This window comes from Vipera ursinii (genome assembly GCF_947247035.1).
Source record: "Vipera ursinii genome assembly, chromosome: Z".
Lineage (NCBI taxonomy): Eukaryota > Metazoa > Chordata > Lepidosauria > Squamata > Viperidae > Vipera > Vipera ursinii.
Genome location: NC_139517.1, coordinates 46,460,011 through 46,482,231, shown reverse-complemented (window position 1 = coordinate 46,482,231; position 22,221 = coordinate 46,460,011). Strand labels below are relative to the sequence as shown.

The 22,221-nt window shown below is 37.8% G+C and overlaps 1 protein-coding gene across 1 annotated transcript in view; it reads left to right on the top strand.

Annotated features, from left to right (window-relative positions):
- The window catches only part of TANC2 (tetratricopeptide repeat, ankyrin repeat and coiled-coil containing 2), a 370,144-nt gene that overhangs the window by 315,125 nt on the left and 32,798 nt on the right, over positions 1-22,221 (top strand). The window contains exons 18-19 of the mRNA XM_083378993.1: positions 2,202-2,295; positions 12,861-12,994. Of these exons, the coding sequence (XP_083235119.1) occupies positions 2,202-2,295; positions 12,861-12,994 (228 nt within the window). The remainder of the gene's footprint in view (positions 1-2,201; positions 2,296-12,860; positions 12,995-22,221) is intronic.

The following is a 22,221-nucleotide window of genomic DNA, read 5'->3' as shown; positions in this document are numbered from 1 at the left end:
CTGGTACTATACCTAATTTAAAAAATTCAGGATTAAATACTACATGTTCTCCTAATATTTTTTCTAGCCAAGCATGTATTTTTCCCCAATATTTATTTATTTAATTTGTATACCGCCCTTCTCCCAAAGGACTCAGGGCGGTGAACAGGGCCATAAATACCAAAATAACCAAAATACAAAATTAAAAACAAATTAAACCCTAGTGCCCAAATGTAAAAATAAATTATATTAAAACAATAATTAAAACCCAAACCCATCAGACCAGGCCGGATTGTTCAAACAAATAGGTTTTTAGATCACGTCGGAAGGAGCGAAGGTCGGGAGCCATCCGGAGCTCAACCGGTAAACGGTTCCAAAGGTCAGGCGCACCCACAGATAGGCCTTTACTTTGTCACCAGACATGATAACACGGAAATTATGTTTAAATTATGTCTTTTTGTGGACAAAGCACTCCATTCTCTTTCTATTTAACATTTTATTATTTTTGTCTTATTTTCCAAAATGTCTATATATTCTTGAATTTACTGTATTTACCTCATAATTCATCTGTAGTATATATTCTTCAAGTTTCTTATTCATGTTTTTTTGAATATTTGTACATTTTCCTCCATTCTATCTTTGAGGTTAGCCAGATATCTTTTACTTGATGCAGACAAGATACAATTACTGATGCTGTAACGTTCTTTCCTAATTCTTCAAACTTCCTTTTTAAAGACTGGCATAATCCCTTTTTTCTATTTGTTGAGTTTCTGATTCTTTAATCTTCTTCAAGTTTTCCTGCTTTTCTAATAGTAGGCATTTTTTTTCTAATTTGTAACCCAGAAAAGAGAAATAAAGAATAAAAAAGAGTTTTTTTCCCCCCTATGTCACTCTTTAGTCCCTTTTGGTACACCATACTACTACAGTCACATGATCTTTCTGTTTCCATTCTTTCTCCACTTACGTCTTTATTTAGCAAAATCAGCCAATCATCCTTCTTAGCAGCTTTAAATAATCCCCTTTTCCATGGAGTTGCATATTATTTATTTAATTTAAAATACTTTAAATAAGGCAATATTCCAAATTTAACTGTCTCTAGTCAATTTTAAACTTTTGCATTTCAAACTCCCAGTAAGCTTTTTGTTTTTAATTCTTTTAAAAGTCTTTATATTCTTAGTTTTCTTTAATTTTTCCCAAGGGTGAAAGGTACATTCACCAAGATGGCTTTGGGCACTCAGCCTCTTTACATTTTAAATTTTCTCTGTCCAAAAATGTTTTAGAAAATGGATTGGACAAACCCTGTTTTTTAAACAAGCTTTGCTTGAACCTATGAGCAGCCTTTGCTTGAACCTATGAGCAAGCAAGAGAAGGGTGAGGGGTGACATGATAGCAGTGTTCCAGTATCTCAGGGGCTGCCACAAAGAAGAGGGAGTCAAGCTATTCTCCAAAGCACCTGAAAGCAGGACAAGAAGCAACGGATGGAAACTAGTCAAGGAGAGAAGCAACCTAGAACTAAGGAGAAACTTCCTGACAGTTATAACAATTAACCAGTGGAACAACCTGCCTCCAGAGGTGGTGAATGCTCCAACACTAGAAATTTTTAAGAAGAGACTGGACAGCCATTTGTCTGAAATGGTATAGGGTTTCCTGCCTGAGCAGGGGGTTGGACTAGATGACCTCCAAGGTCCCTTCCAACTTATTATTATTATTTATTTATTATTTATTATTATTTATTTATTATTTATTATTTATTTAAGCTGTTTACTCCTTGGACTTCTGGCACTCTTACCTATCTATAAGCGTCTTCTTTCCTCGCAAGGAACTGCCTGCCAGATCTCAAGTGGGCAATTTCATAGCTTTCTCCTTGTCCAGAGAAGCTTCATTTTCTCGGTCACACTGCCTGGCTGTCAGTCTTTGCCTCTGTATCTCTCCAGTGGATAGAAAATCCTAGTCCACATGTCTTTAACCAGAAGTTCTGAATTGATTGCTCATGACTAAGTAGATCAGTAGATCAAGAAATTATTGCATAGTTTTTAAACTTGTATAATTTAAAAATATACTAACCTTTTAGTTTTCACATTGTTTCTACTGTGTGGAAAGTGCAATTGTCTCTTAAGATAATTATTTTAATGGTGCCAAGTAATTTGATGTGTGTGTGTGTGTGTGTGTGTGTGTGTGTGTGTGTGTGTGTTTCATGACCTGATATGATTCTTGGTTTTTAGATTGTGTCCTACCTACTGGATCTCCCAGAAAAAGATGAAGAAGAGGTGGAGCGAGCACAAATCAACAGTTTTGACAGCCTTTGGGGAGAGACAGGTAATTTTTTTAACTAGAACATTCAGATATCTTGGTACATAATGGATTTATTCAAAGAGATTGCTCTGTGGAAATTCTTTGCTGTGCCAAAATTGCCTCCCTAATTTTTCTAAATTTTGGAGTATCACATGTAATTAGGAAATAAAGGTTTTCATATGTTCACCAGTTAACTACACAGCTAAGATATTAATCAAATAGTATGTGTTCAAGATTCATAACCATTATCCAATATATTGGAAAACTAATAGCCATGGGATTTGTACATAGATATATTTATTAGAAATAATAAATATTCATTTTTCTGTTAAATTGATTACTCAATCAGTAATATTTCTCTAAACTTTTAAATATCTTGATGCAAAAGGGTGTATTTCAATTTTCAGTCTTTTTCTGTAATCATTCAGTTATATGAAAAAAGATCAACCGTATTCTGGGTGATAAATCTTGCAACTAGCAACAAAAATGGCCCATGTTTCTAACTCATAGTGTACAATACTAGTCACATAGGCATACAAGTAATTCTCAAACTACAACTGTAAGGGAGCCCTCCTTTTAGGTGCTGAAACTAAACTCTCTGCCTGTGCCCTCCAATCTCAATTCCTTTTAACCACTTAGTTTGCTAAATTTACTGCATGTCTGGAAAGATGGTGACAAAATTTGTATGTTACATACCTTGAGTGACTGTCAGACTGAAGGATTCTGTGTAGAGGAAAGGAGGGAAGCAAGCAAAGATAAGCTTTCTGCACATTGTTTCTCTTAAGGACTGAAGAAAAAGTTCAGCCTAAAAGAAAAAGTAACACCACAAACATGCAGCAGACCACAGCAGATATTGGATTCTAAAGAGGGTCAGATAGGCAGCAAAAAGCTTTCCGCAAGGAATTGTCAGAGCTCTGAAAATGGCAGCTGCTTCCAGCAGGCATGGGGCAGCATACCCAAGTGCTGCAGGGAATCTTGTTGGAGCTGGATGGGGGAAGAGAGGCAGCAAATGATGCAGTGTCCCTGAGGTCAGTTGTAAGGGCAAAGGACAATAGGTATGTTGCAGCCACGCTAAGCTTGAAGCAGAGCCATATGGCTGTTAAGTGACTAATGATATCTCAAGGTTTACCTGTACTACAAGAATGAAGTGGAATAAACCCAAATATACTGACCTGATCTCAGACCAAATTAGAAAAATACACACATCAACTTGTGATTTATTCATATTACATCTGATACATTCTTCAATCCATCGTTCCTTCATTGCTGCCAACTCAATAAATTGTATTTTCCCAGGCTTCTTTTGTGGATGTATTATTTTATTTATCCATTCATTCATCACATTTCTATACCACCCATTTCACTGAAATGACTTGTTGGTTGATTGGATTTTCCAGTTATTATTGATTTTCATCTGCATTCCTATCTGGCATAGTTAATTCTTATCGGTGGGAATGCTTTTAAGTGACAGAGCTTCTTTTCTTCATTTTACCATTAACTTAAAATGAGGTTAGGGATTTGCAGATAGGATATTTCTAGTTTCTTCACCTATTTTCTGTTGAGTATAGGGATAGTCGATCAACCACTTTAAGCCTAGTTCATAGTTTATACCTACATGATTATAAGCTATGAATAACAGGATGTGTTTTTATGTGGGTTTGTTTGTTTCAGTGCTATGGTCCTGCACAAATGTACATAAGTTTATAAAAATATTTTTAAAAAACTTGAAAAAACATGAAATAGTCCAGTTCTGAATTTCTTCCATAACTGTAGCATTATACTGTGATGTGTGCACTGAATATAAACACATTTTCATTTTTTTCTTTTGCTTTACTTTATAAAAAGAAGGGAAACAATCCAAACAACTAAAACAAAAACGAAAACGAAAAAGGGCAGAAAATATAATACACTATATAATTCAGTGTATACTAAAGAAGCAAATTATGAAAGAACTATTGTATGATTGCATATATATGTATAAAAGGGGTGGTTTGCATCATGACAGTGCAACTCTGTTTTTATCATTTTGATTAAAAGCCTCCAATCCTGCAGACACCACTAATAATTAAAAAAAACCCTCACTTTAAAAATACAGCATTAAAGCTTGACTACCCGGAATAATTTATATATTACTTCACTCCATGCTAATAACACTGAGAGAAAAATTATTTGATCCCCTGCTGATTTTGTATGACAAAGAAATGATCAGTTGATAATTGTAATGCTAAGTATATATTAACAGTGAGAGACAGAATAGCAAGAAAAAAATCCTAAAAATGTATTTCAAAAAAGTTATAAATTGATTTGCATTTCAATGAGTGAAATAAGTATTTGATCCTCTATCAATCAGCTAGATTTCTGGCTCCTATGTATTTATAAGCTCCAATGTATTTATGCATTCATACAGGTAACGAGCTGAAATTAGGCGCATTCTCTTAAAGGGAGTGCTCCTAATCTCGGCTTGTTACCTGTATAAAAGACACCTGTCCATAGAAGCAATCAATCAATCAGATTCCAAACTTTCCACCATGGCCAAGACCAAAGAGCTGTCCAAGGATGTCAGGGACAAGACTGTAGATCTACACCAGGCTGGAATGGGCTACAAGGCTATAGTGAAGTAGGTTGGTGAGAAGGTGACAGCAGTTGCTGTGATTATTCGCAAATGGAAGAAACACAAAATAACTGTCAATCTCCCTCGGTCTGGGGTTCCATGGAAGATCTCACCTCGTGGAGTTTCAATGATCATAGGAATGGTGAGGAATCACCCCAGAACTACATGGGAGGAACTTTTCAGTGATCTCAAGGCAGCTGGGACCATGGTCACTAAAGAAACAATTGGTAACACACTACCCCATGAAGGACTGAAATCCTGCAGCACCTGCAAGAAAGCACAGGTACAGGCCCGTATGAAGTTTGCCAATGAACACCTGAATGATTCAGAAGAGAACTGGATGAAAGTGTTGTGGTCAGATGAGACCAAAATCGAGCTCTTTGGCATCAACTCAACTTGCCGTGTTTGGAGGAGGAAGAATGCTGCCTATGACCCCAAGAACACCATCCCCATCGTCAAACATGGAGGTGGAAACATTATGCTTTGGGGGTGTTTTTCTGTCAAGGGGACCGGAGAACTTCACTGCAGAAAGGGATGATGGATGGGGCCATGAACCATCAAATCTTGGGTGAGAACCTCCTTCCCTCAGCCAGGGCATTGAAAATGGGTCATGGATGGGTATTCCAGCATGCCAATGACCCAAAACACATGTCCAAGGCAACAAAGGAGTGGCTCAAGAAGAAGCACATTAAGATCCTGGAGTGGCCTAGCTAGGCTCCAGACCTTAATCCCATACAAAATCTGTGGAGGGAGCTGTAGGTTCGAGCTGCCAAACATTAGCCTTGAAACCTTCTTTCATGGTTCCGATGGATGAAACTGCTGCTAACATCAAATGTTTTTGCTTTGACACCCTCATGACTTGGAGGGGGTCTGTAAAGGGGAGTCGGACAAAATCCCACCTGAGATGTGTGCAAACCTGTGTACAAGAAATGTCTACCTCTGTGAATGCCAACAAGGGTTTTGCCACCAAGTACTAAGTCATGTTTTGCAAAGGGGTCAAATACTTATTTCACTCATTAAAGTGCAAATCAGTGTATACCTTTTTTTGAAACTTCGTTGTTATTCTGTCTCTCACTGTTAAAGTAAAGCTACCATTACAATTATAGACTGATCATTTCTTTGTCAGTGGGCAAAGGTACAAAATCAGCAGGACATCAAATATTTTTTCTCTCACTGTAAATCTATAATTTTTCATATTGATATATTCCCAAAAGTATATGGAATCCTTGCCATGATCTTGCTTACCTTGAAAGGTGGACAACAATATTCCTTTGAACTTTATACATACATTGTAGATATGAAATTATTCAAATGTATTTTAATACTGATAGTAATTCAGAGTGCTTGCTAATAATGAAGTCAAAAGATGTTTTAGCTGGATATGCTGATATTTCATTTTTATCAGTCCAAATTTCTCTTACAATAACCTAAAAATGTAATTCACCATAAGCTGATTGAAAATATTATACTTCTGTTGGATTATAAATTTTAAAAAGTTTTTAAACCAGGATTATTCCAAAGAAGTTTGTCATATCAATAGACATCAAAATTTTACTTCCATGTTAGCATTGCAGCTTTTAATGCTGCAAAACTATTAGTGTTATTAAAAAAGGAATTAGGCCCCTATTTAATATAAATTTTGTTGTTGTTAGTTGCGAAGTCGTGTCCGACCCATCGCGACCCTATGGACAATGTTCCTCCAGGCCTTCCTGTCCTCTACCATCTTCTGGAGTCCATTTAAGCTCACGCCTACTGCTTCAGTGACTCCATCCAGCCACCTCATTCTCTGTCGTCCCCTTCTTCTATTGCCCTCAATCTTTCCCAGCATTAGGCTCTTCTCCAGTGAGTCCTTCCTTCTCATTAGATGGCCAAAGTATTTGAGTTTTAGCTTCAGGATCTGGCCTTCTAAAGAGCAGTCAGGGTTGATCTCCTCTAGGACTGACCGGTTTGATCACCTTGCAGTCCAAGGGACTCGCAGGAGTCTTCTCCAGCACCATAGTTCAAAGGCTTCAATTCTTTGGTGCTCAGCCTTTCTTATGGTCCAGCTTTCACTGCCATACATTGCAACTGGGAAGACCATAGTCTTGACTATATGCACTTTTGTTGACAGGGTGATGTCTCTGCTTTTTAGTGTGCTGTCTAGATTTGCCATGGCTTTCCTCCCGAGGAGCAAGCGTCTTTTAATTTCTTGGCTACAGTCCCCATCTGCAGTGATCTTGGAGCCCAGGAAAATAAAATCTGTCACTACCTCCATTTCTTCCCCATCTATTTGCCAGGAATTGAGAGGGCCAGATGCCATGATCTTGGTTTTCTTAATGTTTAGTTTCAACCCAAGTTTTGCACTCTCCTTCTTCACTCGCAACAAGAGGCTCTTTAGTTCCTCTTCACTTTCTGCCATTAGAGTGGTATCATCTGCATATCTTAGGTTGTTGATGTTTCTTCCGGCAATCTTAATTCCAACTTTTGATTCATCTAGCCCTGCCTTTCTCATGATGTGCTCTGCATATAAGTTAAATAGGCAAGGCGACAGTATACAGCCTTGCCGGACTCCTTTCCCAATTTTGAACCAATCAGTGGTTCCGTGTCCAGTTCTCACTGTTGCTTCTTGGCCTGCATATAGGTTTCTCAAGAGACAAATAAGATGGTCTGGTATGCCCATCTCTTTAAGGACTTGCCAGAGTTTGTTATGATCCACACAATCAAAGGCTTTAGCATAGTCAATGAAGCAGAAGTAGATGTTTTTCTGGAACTCTCTAGCTTTCTCCATGATCCAGCGTATGTTAGCCATTTGATCTCTAGTTCCTCTGCCTCTTCGAAATCCTGCCTGTACTTCTGGTAGTTCTCGATCCACATACTGCTGGAGTCTAGCTTGTAGAATTTTAAGCATAACTTTACTAGCATGAGAAATGAGTGCAATGGTGCGATAGTTTGAACATTCTTTGGCACTGCCTTTCTTTGGAATTGGAATGTAAACTGATCTTTTCCAATCCTGTGGCCACTGTTGAGTTTTCCAAATTTGCTGGCAAATTGAGTGTAGCACTTTTACTGCATCGTCTTTTAAGATTTTGAATAGCTCAGCTGGAATACTGTCACCTCCACTAGCTTTGTTGTTGCTCAGCTTTTCTAAGGCCCACTTCACTTCACATTCTAGGATGTCTGGCTCGAGGTCAGTGACCACCTCATTGTGATTATCAGGGACATTAAGCTCATTCTTGTATAGTTCTTCTGTGTAATTTTGCCACCTCTTCTTAATCTCTTCTGCCTCTGTTAGGTCCCTGCCATTTTGGTCCTTTATCATGCCCATTTTTGCATGAAACGTTCCCTTCATCTCTCCAATTTTCTTGAAAAGATCTCTGGTCCTCCCTATTCTATTGTTTTCTTCTATTTCTTTGCATTGTTCATTTAAGAAGGCATTCTTATCTCTTCTAGCTATTCTTTGGAATTCTGCATTTAATTGGGCATATCTTTCTTTTTCTCCCTTGCCTTTCGCTTCCCTCCTTTCCTCAGCTATTTGCAAAGCTTCCTCAGGCAGCCATTTTGCTTTCTTGCATTTCTTTTTCTTTGGGATGGTTTTGGTTTCTACCTGTTGTACAATGTTGCGAACCTCTGTCCATAGTTCTTCAGGCACTCTGTCTATCAGATCTAATTCCTTAAATCTATTTGTCACCTCTACTGTATATTGAACAGGGATATGATTTAATTCATACCTGACTGGCCTAGCACTTTTCCCTACTTTCTTTAATTTAAGCCTAAACTTTGCAACAAGAAGCTCATGGTCTGAGCCACAGTCAGCTCCTGGTCTTGTTTTTACTGACTGTATAGAGCTTCTCCATCTTTGGCTGCAGAGCATATAGTCAATCTGATTTCTGTGTTGACCGTCTGGTGATGTCCATGTGTAAAGCCGTCTCTTGGGTTGTTGGAAAAGAGTGTTTGCTATGACCATCGTATTCTCTTGACAAAATTCTATCAGCCTGTGCCCTGCTTCATTTTGTACTCCAAGGCCAAACTTGCCTGTTATTCCAGTTATCTTTTGGCTTCCTACTTTAGCATTCCAATCTCCCATGATGATAAGGACATCATTTTTGGGTGTTAGTTCTATAAGGTGCTGTAGGGCTTCATAGAACCGGTCAATTTCATCCTCTTCAGCACTGGTGGTTGGGGCATAGACTTGGACTACTGTGATATTGAATGGTTTGCCTTGGATTTGAACTGAGATCATTCTGTCATTTTGAGGGTTGTATCCCAGTATTGCTTTTCCTACTTTTTTATTGACTATGAAGGCTACTCCATTTCTTCTGAGGGATTCTTGCCCGCAGTAGTATACCTGATGGTCATCTGAATTAAATTCACCCATTCCTGTCCATTTTAGTTCGCTGATACCTAAGATGTCGATGTTTAGTCTTGTCATCTCTTGTTTGACCACGTCCAGCTTTCCTTGATTCATGGATCTTACATTCCAGGTTCCTATGGAGAAAGAATCTTTACAGAATCGGACTTTCCTTTCACCACCAGACATATCCACAGCTGAGCGTCCTTTCGGCTTTGGCCCAGTCGCTTCATTCTTTCTGGCGCTACTAGTACTAGCCCTCTGCTCTTCCCCAGTAGCATATTGGACGCCTTCCGACCTGAGGGGCTCATCTTCCAGCGTCATACCGTTTTGCCTTTTGGTACTGTCCATAGGGTTTTCATGGCAAAGATACTGGAGTGGGTTGCCATTTCCTTCTCCAGTGGATCACGTTTTGTCAGAACTCTCTGCTATGACCTTTCCGTCTTGGGTGGCCCTGCACGGCATAGCTCATAGCTTCATTGAATTACGCAAGCCCCTTCGCCACGACAAGGCAGTAATCCATGAAGGGGATTTAATATAAATAGACTTGCAAAATTGATGTTAACCCTCAGAAATTATACTGTACTTCTTAATATTTCCTCTTTTTTCAGCACTTTAAAAATGCTACAGCCTTTTTACTTATCTAATATTTCCTATACATCTTCATCAAGGTCCTCTGATTTCAAACTCACACCAACTATAATTTTTGACTGTGTTGCACTTCTCCAGAAAAAAACAGATTCTCAGTTTGAGGTTGTCTTAGACTCTGTTGCTTGAAGAACTGAAAACTGTGATGAGGAAGGCCTATCTACAGCTTTTATCTGATCAGTGGTTGCTGCCTTTCCTGGAATGGGGAGCACTGACAGCAATCATTCACACTTTTGTTGAGTTCAGTTGGATTCTGAAATTTGTTGTGTGTGAATCTACCCAGAAACTTCAGTCGTACACAATGTGGGAACATGTAGCTTATAGGTCAGAGACTTTACTGACAAATAACACCACTCCTTTAGGAAATGCAGTGGTTGCCAGTCTGTTTCCAAATATAATTTAAAGTTCTGGTTAAAATCAAAAAGTCTAAATGGCTCTGAACCTGGAAATAATCAAAACCACCTATTCCAGGTAAAAATCTGCCCATCGGTATCACATAAACCGAGAATCCCCACATATCAGAGTAGTTGTTCTATTGCTCAGATGTGGGAAAATTAAATGAGGATTGGCAAGTTTTATTAAAATTATCTGACCCTGAGGTGGGTGTTATGTCTAGTATTTCATAATATTGCTGGAATTGGGTATGTGTAGTTTAATGAAGAGAAGGGTGAGGGGTGACATGATAGCAGTGTTCCAATATCTCAGGGGCTTTCACAAAGAAGAGGGAGTCAAGCTATTCTCCAAAGCACCTGAAAGCAGGACAAGAAGCAACGGATGGAAACTAGTCAAGGAGAGAAGCAACCTAGAACTAAGGAGAAACTTCCTGACAGTTAGAACAATTAACCAGTGGAACAACCTGCCTCCAGAGGTGGTGAATGCTCCAACACTGGAGGTTTTTAAGAAGAGACTGGACAGCCATTTGTCTGAAATGGTATAAGGTTTCCTGCCTGAGCAGGGGGTTGGACTAGAAGACCTCCAAGGTCCCTTCCAACTTTATTATTATTATTATTATTGTTATTATTATTATTATTATTATTATTATTATTATTATTATTATTATTATTATTATTATTATGAGAGTGGGGCTTCTAGGTGGCTGAGGGTATTAGAAATAGAAGAAAGGGTGATGATAGGATGGACAGGGGTACTTATAATGGGGGGAAGCTTAGCTGTTTCAGGGAGAGAGACATTGAAAATTTATTTTCATTGCCAAAAAGACTTATTTCATCATGTTTTCCTGGCCCTCTTCTGTCTCCCAGCTTTCTTTATCTCTCCCTCCCCGCCATTGTTGAATTCATTCCCTCTTTCTTTCTTTCTTTCTCTAGCTGGGTAAGTTGCGACTGGCTATAAACTCTTGCTAGCTATGGTTACATTACCAGCAGCTAAATCCTCCAGATGTTTCTTGAGACTCTTCAGCTTAGGCTTCAAAATTTTCTTTACACTGCCTGCTTGATGTTCCAAAACTAGGGAGGCTTACAGGTAGTCCTTGACTTATGACCATAATGGAATCTTGATTGTGTGACGCAGTCAGTAACCATTAGGTGAGATGACATCTAATAGTAGAACTGTTATGTGTCCTATTGTAGTCTCTTGGAACTACCTGTAGATAAAGGAAATTATATTATTTTGCGTTTTCTAAAATCCTGCATATACAACCAGTGTACACATACAGTACAGTATGTAATTATTTCTTCAAGTGTCAGAAATACGGGGTATGAAAAATACCTTCCAAATTAAACATACAAAACCCTGCTTTTTTAAAGCACTGGTACTCTATAATGATTGATGCCCCCTAGACTTGGAAGAGAACAAAAGGATGGCATTCTTTCAAATTTTATACTTTTTCTCTCAACTCTATGAATTTAGATGCAGCTCTAGATACATTCTTTGGTTTGTTCCCAGTTTGTTTGCAATAGAAAAGAGATGTACAAATTTTTCCAAGGTCATAGGAGGTTGTTCTGAAGTCATATTTCCACTTAGAAAGGAATAGGCTATTCTGATGTTAAAACATTCCCAGTGAAGTTGGACTGGGATGTTTTGTGGTCAGCACATTTCAATCCCGACACGTTTAGTGCCCTGTGATATATGTATTTAAGTAAATGATTATTTGAATTTTGATCCATATATCCAAATATAAATATAATATACATAATATACATTTTAGTTTTCAAATATAGCCTGTCATCCAGTTAAGCTTGAAGGAAAATCCAGGAATTGTAGTAGCTCCTCAGCACCATCAGTTCAATTTGTCCTCTTTTAAAAAACATTTTTTAGCTCCCATGTGACATAAAATCACCATAAATAAATAAATACTCCTTTTTGAGACAAGAAATTAAATTGCATGTCAGTAGTTTACTGCAGTAGGTTTTGCTTTATTGAAATTGTCCATCAATAATACTGCACTGAGTTGTCAATACTATGAGAAATAGATCCATATTTGAGGGGATGATGAAATTATCATGCAGTGTTCCTTTATGTCTCATAATTTTATATCCTAGAAACTACGATGTATTCTAATATACACATGAGGAAAGTTTTGGTAATGTTTAAAAACAAAGAATTATCTTACTTTTAAAACTATTTTATGGATCAAATAGCATAATCTTATTAGCTTTTAAGGTTGTAGAAAAATAACTTTTTCTGTTTACTCCAACAAATGAGCTCTAATTCCAGTCCAGAAGTATTTTTATGTACATATACAAACTATCAAATTACACAGAGTTCTACATGTAGCAGTACTGAAGAACAATATTAATTATCAGCAGTGCTTAGGAATGGAAATTCTTGCAAAGGGATAAAACTAAATACATTTATTAAAGTAAGAAATATTACTCATTCTCCAGAAGTTGCCTTTAACAAGCTAGTCTTTGAAAAGTCTTGGAAACTATAGTCAGAAGCCATTCCATTTTCCTTTCTTTCCTTCTTTTCTCAATTTTGGGTTCTTCTTAAAGTAGATTGTGACTCTATAATTAGTTTTTTCTAATCAGTCTTTTATCTCTTCAGCTCTAACTGCTGCAGCAGGAAGAGGCAAGTTGGATGTTTGTCGTCTGCTTCTAGAGCAAGGAGCAGCTGTAGCCCAGCCCAACCGACGAGGGATTGTTCCTTTATTCAGTGCCGTTAGGCAAGGCCATTGGCAGGTAACAGAATAAGAGAGAGTGAAAAGCTGTTCCCTACTCTACTATAATACAGCTGTACTGCTGTAATAAAATGTATACCCTGTACATTTTGGGGAGCACATTTGTTATTTTCATCAGCCAAATTATGTGAGCCTCTTGTTAGTAAGAGTAACATGAGAAAACTGCAGGGACTTGTCCAGTTAGTCTCCAAGAATTATATATAATTAAAAGAAAGGGGGGAAAAGGTTTTTGGCATGTTGGAATACCCTGGGGACCTTGAACCCATTTTCAATAAATTAGCACTCATTGCTATAGGATTTTTTTAAAGGACATAGATAAATTCATTCATTTATTCAAACATTCATTCATTTGAAGGTGTAATGGGCTCTGTCTTCTTATTTGTTATTTGTTTACCACATTGCCATTTTTATTGAGCAGCTAGGATATTTCTTTTTCTTTTTTTAAAAAAAGGATATTAAATATTTTATAAAGAAACGTTTTAGAGAAATAAGTAAAAGAACAAAAAAAAACTTCAGATAAAGTGAATTAAAAAGCATAAGTGAGTAAACAGAATATGAAATCTTAGTATTATATACCTGTAGTATATCATTAAATATGAATATTTGAATATGTTTTAATGCTTTAAGAAACTAAGGTTCTAAGCATAGATGAATCAGCAAATAAAACCATAAACTATAATAGCCTGAATCTGAAAATCTGTTCTGATTTAAATATCCCATTAAATAGAAATATAGACACTACATTGAAAAATTCAAATTTTAGATATGGTACAAATTCATATATTGAACTGTAGTCCTGGAATGGTTTCTACTTTGTATTAAATTCCATAACATGTTTACTTTTAAGATACAGTGTTATTTTGGAGGTAAAAGCATAGTCCTGCAACTTAGTAAATTATTCATTCAAAGAAAGAATCAGAAAATTTCCCAATAAGAAACACATAATACCTTTGAAACAATTAACTTATACAGAGCTAATTCAGTATACATAGAGGAAATATATGATTTAGTAAAATTTAATAAGAATATCACAGGCTGAAATGGAAATTCAACATTTACACATTTATATTCCATCCTTATATTACTTTACAAAATAGTTGTGTTACAACATTGCCATAAAGTATGAAAAAATATATTTAATTTGATTTGTTTTGATTTACATTTTCAATCATTTTTTAAAAAATGATTTTTCCATTTTAGCAACAAAAACTGAAGTGATGTATCAATGGTAAAACAACCCATTTATCTCTATTATTCAGAGTAAATTTAATCTTCTTATACTAAAATTCCCATTATTGCATCTCTGTTATTACATTCAAATTCTGCATCCATTTAATCATGCAATCTTTTATTTATTTGTATTATGAGTCTTGCCACCAATTATTTATGAATCAAGCCTAACTTCAGAATTATATATTATGAGGTTTTTGAATTAAGTCAAGTCTCTCAATATTCCCCCTTGTTTCAGTAATTGTTTTATTGCTCTTCTACTTATTTGAAGATGCTGAAACCAGCCATATAAACTAGATTATTCTAAACTAAACTTTTAAAAAATTTCATCATTCTCTTATTGATAATTCAAATTTACAGTCTAATGAATTATTAACTTTCCACTGAAGAATTTTGTTAGTATTTGCCTCTTCATTGAAGTAAACATTTAAGTACAACTTGGAGGTTTGAGAAAATCTGGACACTCTTTTTCTTTATTTTTCATAGAAATTCATGATCTTCTGCATATTGTTTATTTCTGTTTACACAAATATTTTTTTTAATCCCATTTATATCCCAACCTTCTCCGAAGACTCAGGGCGGCTTACAATCTAAAGCACAAATCAATGTGCTTAGCAATAGCCTTCATTCTATGTATATGTCTGCTTATTAGGGCTTTCGCCCCCCCCCCCAAGCGGCATTATTACAAAGTCAGCTTATTGCCCCCAACAATCTGGGTCCTCATTTTACCTACCTCAGAAGGATGGAAGGCTGAGTCAACCTTGAGCCTGGTGGGACTCGAACCTGCACTAATTGCAGGCAGCTGGTGTTACTTAAGGAGGCATTACCCCACTGCTCCACCAAGGCTCTTTTTTACACAAATATTTTTAAGGTGATCCAGACCACATGCAAGTCTTTCCCCTTCTGTAGAAGCAGCCAGCTTCTATGCAATTGGTTATGAAACACATGTTAAGCAACTAGTGTGTTTGAAATTCATATCTGCTAATCCACCTCACTTTAATCTTGTAAAGTCCAAAATATAATCCTTGGTTTATTATTGGATCACTAAAGGTAGTCCTTAGGCAATCCCAGCAGTCGCAATTGCTTTCATAATGCAGGACCGTACACATTAAGAGAGGATCTCACATGACCGTGATGTGGGAAGGCACTGAGTTCATTTTAATTGCTTCAAATCGTTCAGTAATATATACTCCTGTTTTTCTGTGGCTCTTTTTCTTTCTGATTAACAAAGATTAATTTGTTTGATAGATTAATTAATTAATCTATCAAAAAATACCGTAAAGAATCATCAGAACTTAATTGATTTGAAAGAAGCTGCTTAGTTCCTAATAACATTTTTAATATCCTTATGTAATTATAGTAGTTCATGAAATCTCTACCTGTTTGATCTAAAGGGACACGGTGGCTCAGTGGGCTAGGAGGCTGAGCTTGTTGATCAGAAGGTCGGCAGTTTGGCGGGTCGAATCCCCAAATGCCGCGTAACAGAGTGAGCGCCTGTTACTCGTCCCAGCTTCTGCCAACCTAGCAGTTCAAAAACACGTAAGAATGCAAGTAGAAAAATAGGGACCACTACGGTGGGAAGGTAATAGCGTTCCGTGCACCTTTGGCGTCTAGTCATGCCGGCCACATGACCAGAGAGACGTCCTTGGACAAGTGCTGGCTCTGGCTTTGAAACGGAGATGAGCACCGGCCCCTAGAGTCGGAAATGACTAGCACGCATGTGCGGGGGAACCTTTACCTTTACCTTGATCTGGACTGGACATTTCTTGATTTAATCTTACAATTATTTGATTTTGATCTATATCAAAAGTATAACTTGAGGCAATTGTTATTTTTCCAGATTCAAACTGAAAATGCCTTATAATATATTTTTCTTGTTCATCTTGGATTTATTTTTCTAAAGTCTATGGTAACCGAGAGTGTTAAAGGTAAACTGTTCCAGCTACAGCTGCCTTCTTCAACTGATTGATGGTGATTTTTTTTCAGTGCTAATGGTGTTCAAGGGATGTTACAGATGTTTTGAGATTGAACCCATGGGGCCTATTTGGTAGTATCTTTGCTTTATTTTGGAACAATCATTTTATTTCTATTTGCAGATCTTTGTATTTTTCTTTTATTCTACTGTCTCCAGGTACTGCAACAGCCTTTTTTGTTTTTCTTATCCACAGTTGTTAAATGTTGTCTGTTTTAATTCTAAAAAACAAGAGCACTGTAGTTTCTTTGTTTTCTATTACCTTATTATGGTCCTACCAGTTTTTGCTCATAGGCAAGTTATATTTGTTGCAGATATTACAATGTACTATTGTTGCTACTTTGTTTTTACTATACTGTTGTTTGTAGTCAGCCTGTAAAATCTTCTTGCAGCATCTAACTAGTTGGTGCACTGTTTCTTCAGCTTATGCTTGCTACTCCATTTTAATAAAAGTAGTCCCAAGTGTAGCACATTTAGCAAGTCAAGACTTCTTTTCTACAAGTAGTCTTGCAGAGAGTCCTTTTGTCTGAAATGGTATAGGGCTTCCTGCCTGAGTAGTGGGTTGGACTAGAAGACCTCCAAGGTTCCTTCCAACTCTGTTATTCTGTTACTCTATTCTGCTCTGTGCACTTTGCAGCTGACTGAGCTCTTGCATTAGGTGTGGGGTGGTAATTCCATGGCTTCATCTTCAGAGAGTGATGGCAACTGTTTGCTGATTACTGGCCTATCCGATCTTTGTGCCTGCTCAGATTGCAGTCCATCTGGTGATACTGGCGCTGGCTGCTTTTGTCTGTGGGTGTTTCTAGAACTGGCTCTGGCTGCTTATTATCAGTGTTCTCCTCTGACTCTAAGAGTTCACCATGATAAGCTGTCTATGTGGAAAATGTTGAGCAGCGATTCTGTTTCAGATATTGGTTTTCTATACAACTTCAGATCATCTATGTAAAGTGGGAGAGCTTAGCAAATGTTTTTGATGTTTGCCTTACTTATTCAGTATTGTTGACAGAGGAATCAATGCAATAATAAATAGTAGTGGTCATATTGAATTTCCATGAAAGATGCCCTCCTTGATATTAATCTCTCCTAATCTATCACCACTGACCAATAAGTTTGTCTTTCATTGTGTCATTGATATTTGCATAAAGCTTCTGATGTGTGTATTGACTAGGCACTTGATTATCCAATCATGTGAAAGGAGATCAAATGCCTTCACGTAATGAATCCATGCTACATTCAAGTTGATCTTCCTTCTCTTGCAGTTTTCCAAAATCATCTTGCCAATTAGGAGCTGATCTTTTGCTCCTCTGCTGTTTGTGTGGTTTCCTTTCTGCTCGGGTAGCTAGATGCTGTTGGACTGCATCAGCTACCACATCAGTTAGCAATTTGAAAGTTGTTGGTAAGCAGGTCATTGGCCTGTAGTTGCCTAGTGCTGCCCCTTTTGTTGGATCTTTCATTATCAGGTAGGTTTTACCAGATGTTAACAAATCTTAAGTTTCACCTCTTAATTTAATAATTGTTTGGCAATGAGTGAGTGTAGACCAATCAGATGTTTCAACCCAAAACCATGCAGTTTATGTTCACCTGATGCTGACCAACTCTTGACCTTTCATGCTTTTTCTCCACCATTTCTGCTGTCATTACAAGTTCAGCCTTTTTTTTTAATTCTTATCCACCTCTTGTATCAAAACTGCATCCTTGTACTTTTTGGGATTATCCTATAGCTGCACCCAGAATTGCACTGTTTCTTCTTTGTCAAGTGATCTTTGTCAAGTCCATTGCAGTCTCTCCATTGATGGATTGGCAGAAATGTACTTTTTGGGATTATCCTATAGCTGCACCCAGAATTGCACTGTTTCTTCTTTGTCAAGTGATCTTTGTCAAGTCCATTGCAGTCTCTCCATTGATGGATTGGCAGAAATGTACTTTTTGGGATTATCCTATAGCTGCACCCAGAATTGCACTGTTTCTTCTTTGTCAAGTGATCTTTGTCAAGTCCATTGCAGTCTCTCCATTGATGGATTGGCAGAAATGTTTCTGATTTGACTGACATTGGAGATTAGCTGAATTAAGGATAATTCCAAATGTCCAATTTGCAATTCTTAATTTCTTTATTCTGTTCTACTTGAGCTGATAATTTATCATATGTATCATTAATATTTACCTTAAAAGAATTAAATTTCACTTCCATATATCTTCATGTATTTCTGGAATTATATTAAAGAGCTTATCTTCTATTGTATGAAACCCATCTGCAAAAAATAGAATAGATAGAATATTTATTGATTTAGTTATTTGACTGTATCTATGTTGCCATAACTTCTACTGTGGGCAAGAACCCTTATGAAGAAATGGAGGAGCCTCATAGTCAAAAGAGAAGAGTGGGAAAAGCAGTATTGGGATACTGTCTCAAAAACAACAGAATGATCTTGATTCAAATCCAGGGCAAACCATTCAGCATCAAGTAGTCCAAATCTTTGCCACAACCACTGATTCTGAAGAAGCTGAAGTTAACTATGGTTTTATGGGCCTATGAAGACCTACATCACTTCTAGAACTAATACCAAAAAAAAGATATAGAGAATTGGAATGCTAAAGTAGGAAGTCAGTAGATAACCAGAATAACAAGCAAATTGGCCTTGGAGTACAGAATGAAGCAGGGCAAACTTTTGTCAAGGGAACATGCTAGTCATAGCAAATACTCTTTTCCAACAACCCAAGAGGTGACTCTACACATAGACATCACCAGATGGTCAGTACCGAACTCAGATTGATTATGTGCTTTGCAGCCAAAGATGGAGAAGCTATCACCTGGGGATGACTAAGGCTCAGATCATAAGCTGCTTACTGAAACATTCAGACTTAAGTTGAAGAAAGTAGGAAAAACAACTAGGCCATTCAAGTATGACCTAAATTGTATCCCATATGAATATATAGTGAAGGTGATGAGTATGTTTAAGGGATTAGATCTGGTAGTAGAGTGCCTGAAGAACTGTGGACAAAGATTCATGACATTATACAGAAGGCAGTAATTAAAACTATCCCAAAGAAAAAGAAATGTAAGAAAGCATAAATGGCTCTCTGATGAGGTTTTACAAATAGCTGAGTAGAGAAGGACAGCTAAAGGCAAAGGAAAAAAAGAAAGATATACCCAACTGAATGCAAATTTCCAGAGAATAGCAAGGAGAGATAAGAAGGCCTTCTTAAATGAACAGTGCAAAGAAATAGAGGAAGACAATAGAATGAGAAAGACCAGAGATTTCTTCAAGAAAATTGCAGCTGTCAAGGGAACCTTCCATGAAAAGTTGGGCACAATAAAGAACAAAAATGGTAGTGACCTCACAGAAGCAGAAGAGATTAAGAAGGGGTGGCAAGAATACATAGAATAACTATACAAAGAAGATTTGGTAACCACAATGGGCGTGATTGCTGACCTCGAGCTAGACACCCTGGAGTGTGAAATTAAATGGGCCTTGGGAAGCATTTCCAACAACAAAACTAGTATTCTAGCTAGCTGAGCTATTTAAAATCCTAAAAGATAATGCGGTTAAAGTGCTCCACTCAATATACCAGAAAATTTGGAAAACTCAACAATGGCCACAGGATTGGAAAAGCTCATTTTACATTCCAGTCCCAAAGAATGGCAGTGCCAAAGAACATTCAAATTACTATACCAATTGTGCTCATTTCACATGCTAGGAAGGTCTTGGTCAAAATCCTACAAGCTAGGCTTCAGCAATATGTGAACCGAGAACTACCAGAAGTACAACCTGTGTTTCAAAGAAACAGAGCAGGGCTTTTCAACCAGTGGTACAGGTACAATGTGATACATTGGCACCTGGCAGGTGGTACTTCACCACGTTTTTCCTTTTTTTTGGTCATCAAGTTTTTGACACCTTGCTAGGCGACTGGTGGTACTTGGATATTGCCATATCCTAAAAGTGTTACAATGAGTGAAAAGGTTGAAAAGCCCTGAACTAGAGATTAAATTGCCAGCATTCACTGGATTATGGAGAAAGAAAGGGAGTTGCAGAAAAACTTCTGTCTCATTGTCTACACTAAAGCCTTTGATTGTGTAGACCACAACAAACTCTGGCAATTTCATAGAGGAATAGGAATACTAGACCACGTTATCTTGTCTCCTGAGAAACCTGTATGCGAGTCAAGAAGCAACAGTTAGAATCAGACAACTGATTGGATCAAAATACGGAAGAGAGTATGACAAGGCCGTATATTGTCACCCTGCTTATTTAACTTATATGCAAAGTACATCATTCAAAATTTTGGGCTGGATGAATCACAAGCTGGAATTAACATTGCCATGAGAAATATTAACCACCTCAGATATGCAGATAATATCATTCTAATGGCAGAAAGTGAAGAGAAACTAAAGAGCCTCTTGATGAGGATGAAAGAAGAGAGTGCACAAGTTGGTTTGAACCTCAAATTAAAAAACTAAGATCACGGCATCTGGTGCCATTACTTCCTAACAAATAGAAAGAAATGGATGGGACAGGTGGCAGGGAAGCAGCAGAGGCTTGGCATTTTCCATTTTTACATCCCTCCTCTTCAGCAACAGCCTTGGTGTTTGGGCTGGTTTGAGTGGCAGCAGCGGGCAGGGTGGGTGGCAGGGAAGTAGCAGAGGCCTGAAGCTTCCCATTTTCATAAAAAAAAACCCGCCAATGCTGCTGAACTGAGCTCCAGGCCATTTGGAGTTCAGGCCATTCAGCTTTGTTGCCGGTGTTTGGCCCTTTTGGGGCAGTGGTGGTGTGTTTGAAAATGGGACATCCCTGGCCTCCACTGCCTCCATGCTGCCCATCACTGCCGCCCACAAAAGGCCCGAACAGAACCATTGCTGCAAAATGGCCCAAACTTTGCATGGCCCAAAGCTTGGCTTGGAGGCAGCAGCAACAGGCAAAATATGGAAATTGGAACCTCTTGGCATCTGTCATCTCCCTGACACCCGCCTCCAACTGCTACTGTCCCAAGTGGCCAGAACACTGCCACTGCTGCCGAACGGCCCAAACTCTGAACAGCCTGGAGTTTGGCTTGGCAGCAGTGGTAACAGTGGCATGTGTGAAAATAGGGAAGCTTCTGACCACTGCTGCTCTGCACTCTACCCACCTGCTCGCTTTCCCGACTAGCTCTCCTTCCAGTGGAAAGTCTCTGGCCATCACCATCACTCTTATGTTCTGCCTATTTGCTCACCTATTTGGGTCTCACTCTGGCTGTCCATGGCAAATTGTCCCCACAATGAATTGACTGTGTTGAGTCATCCTGGGAAGACATGATAGTGGTCAGTTGGCAGAGTGACTCAGCAATAGCGAGCTGGCTGCACTGAGCTGGCCACACTGAGTTATCCTAGATCCTGGTCTGTAGGGTCAGAAAGAGTTGGATACAACTAAGCAACTAAACAACAATAGTTTATTTCAGTAAGTCAGCATTTATATATCCTCACATTTCTGCACCATATCATTGGAATATGATTGGAAGTAAAGAACCCACATAGCTATTGTTGGTGAATTATCTTATGGCATTGGCACATGCTATAGCCCTTAAAAATTCTTCCTAAAATTGGGCAACCAGGAACCTGTTTCTGTTAAAACCAATTCTAAGTATAAGTAGGATTTGACATTCCCTATCCAGGCCCTAACTACACCTAATCCAACTCTTCCTGAAAACAATTACCTTAGTTTTGGACTTACTGTCTTTTCATCCCTACCTGGATATATATATGAATGAAGGGACTTTGAGATGTTAACATATAGATTAAACAAAATGTATACATCCTTATGTAACTTCTTTATTGGTACTAATTTTCTGTTAATGCATAGCCTTAGGCATACATTTGAGTATAATGCCTTGATTAAAGAGAGGAGGCTGGAATCCATGCTTAGGTCCATAAGTTTCTTCCAAAGCAAGTCTTTGTTTATTGAATTAAATAGGTCTGTAAAAATTGTAAATAGTTGGCTTCCTGTATATTTTTCTCCTGGATGACATAAAATGAAGCTGTTATCAATAATGGAGTG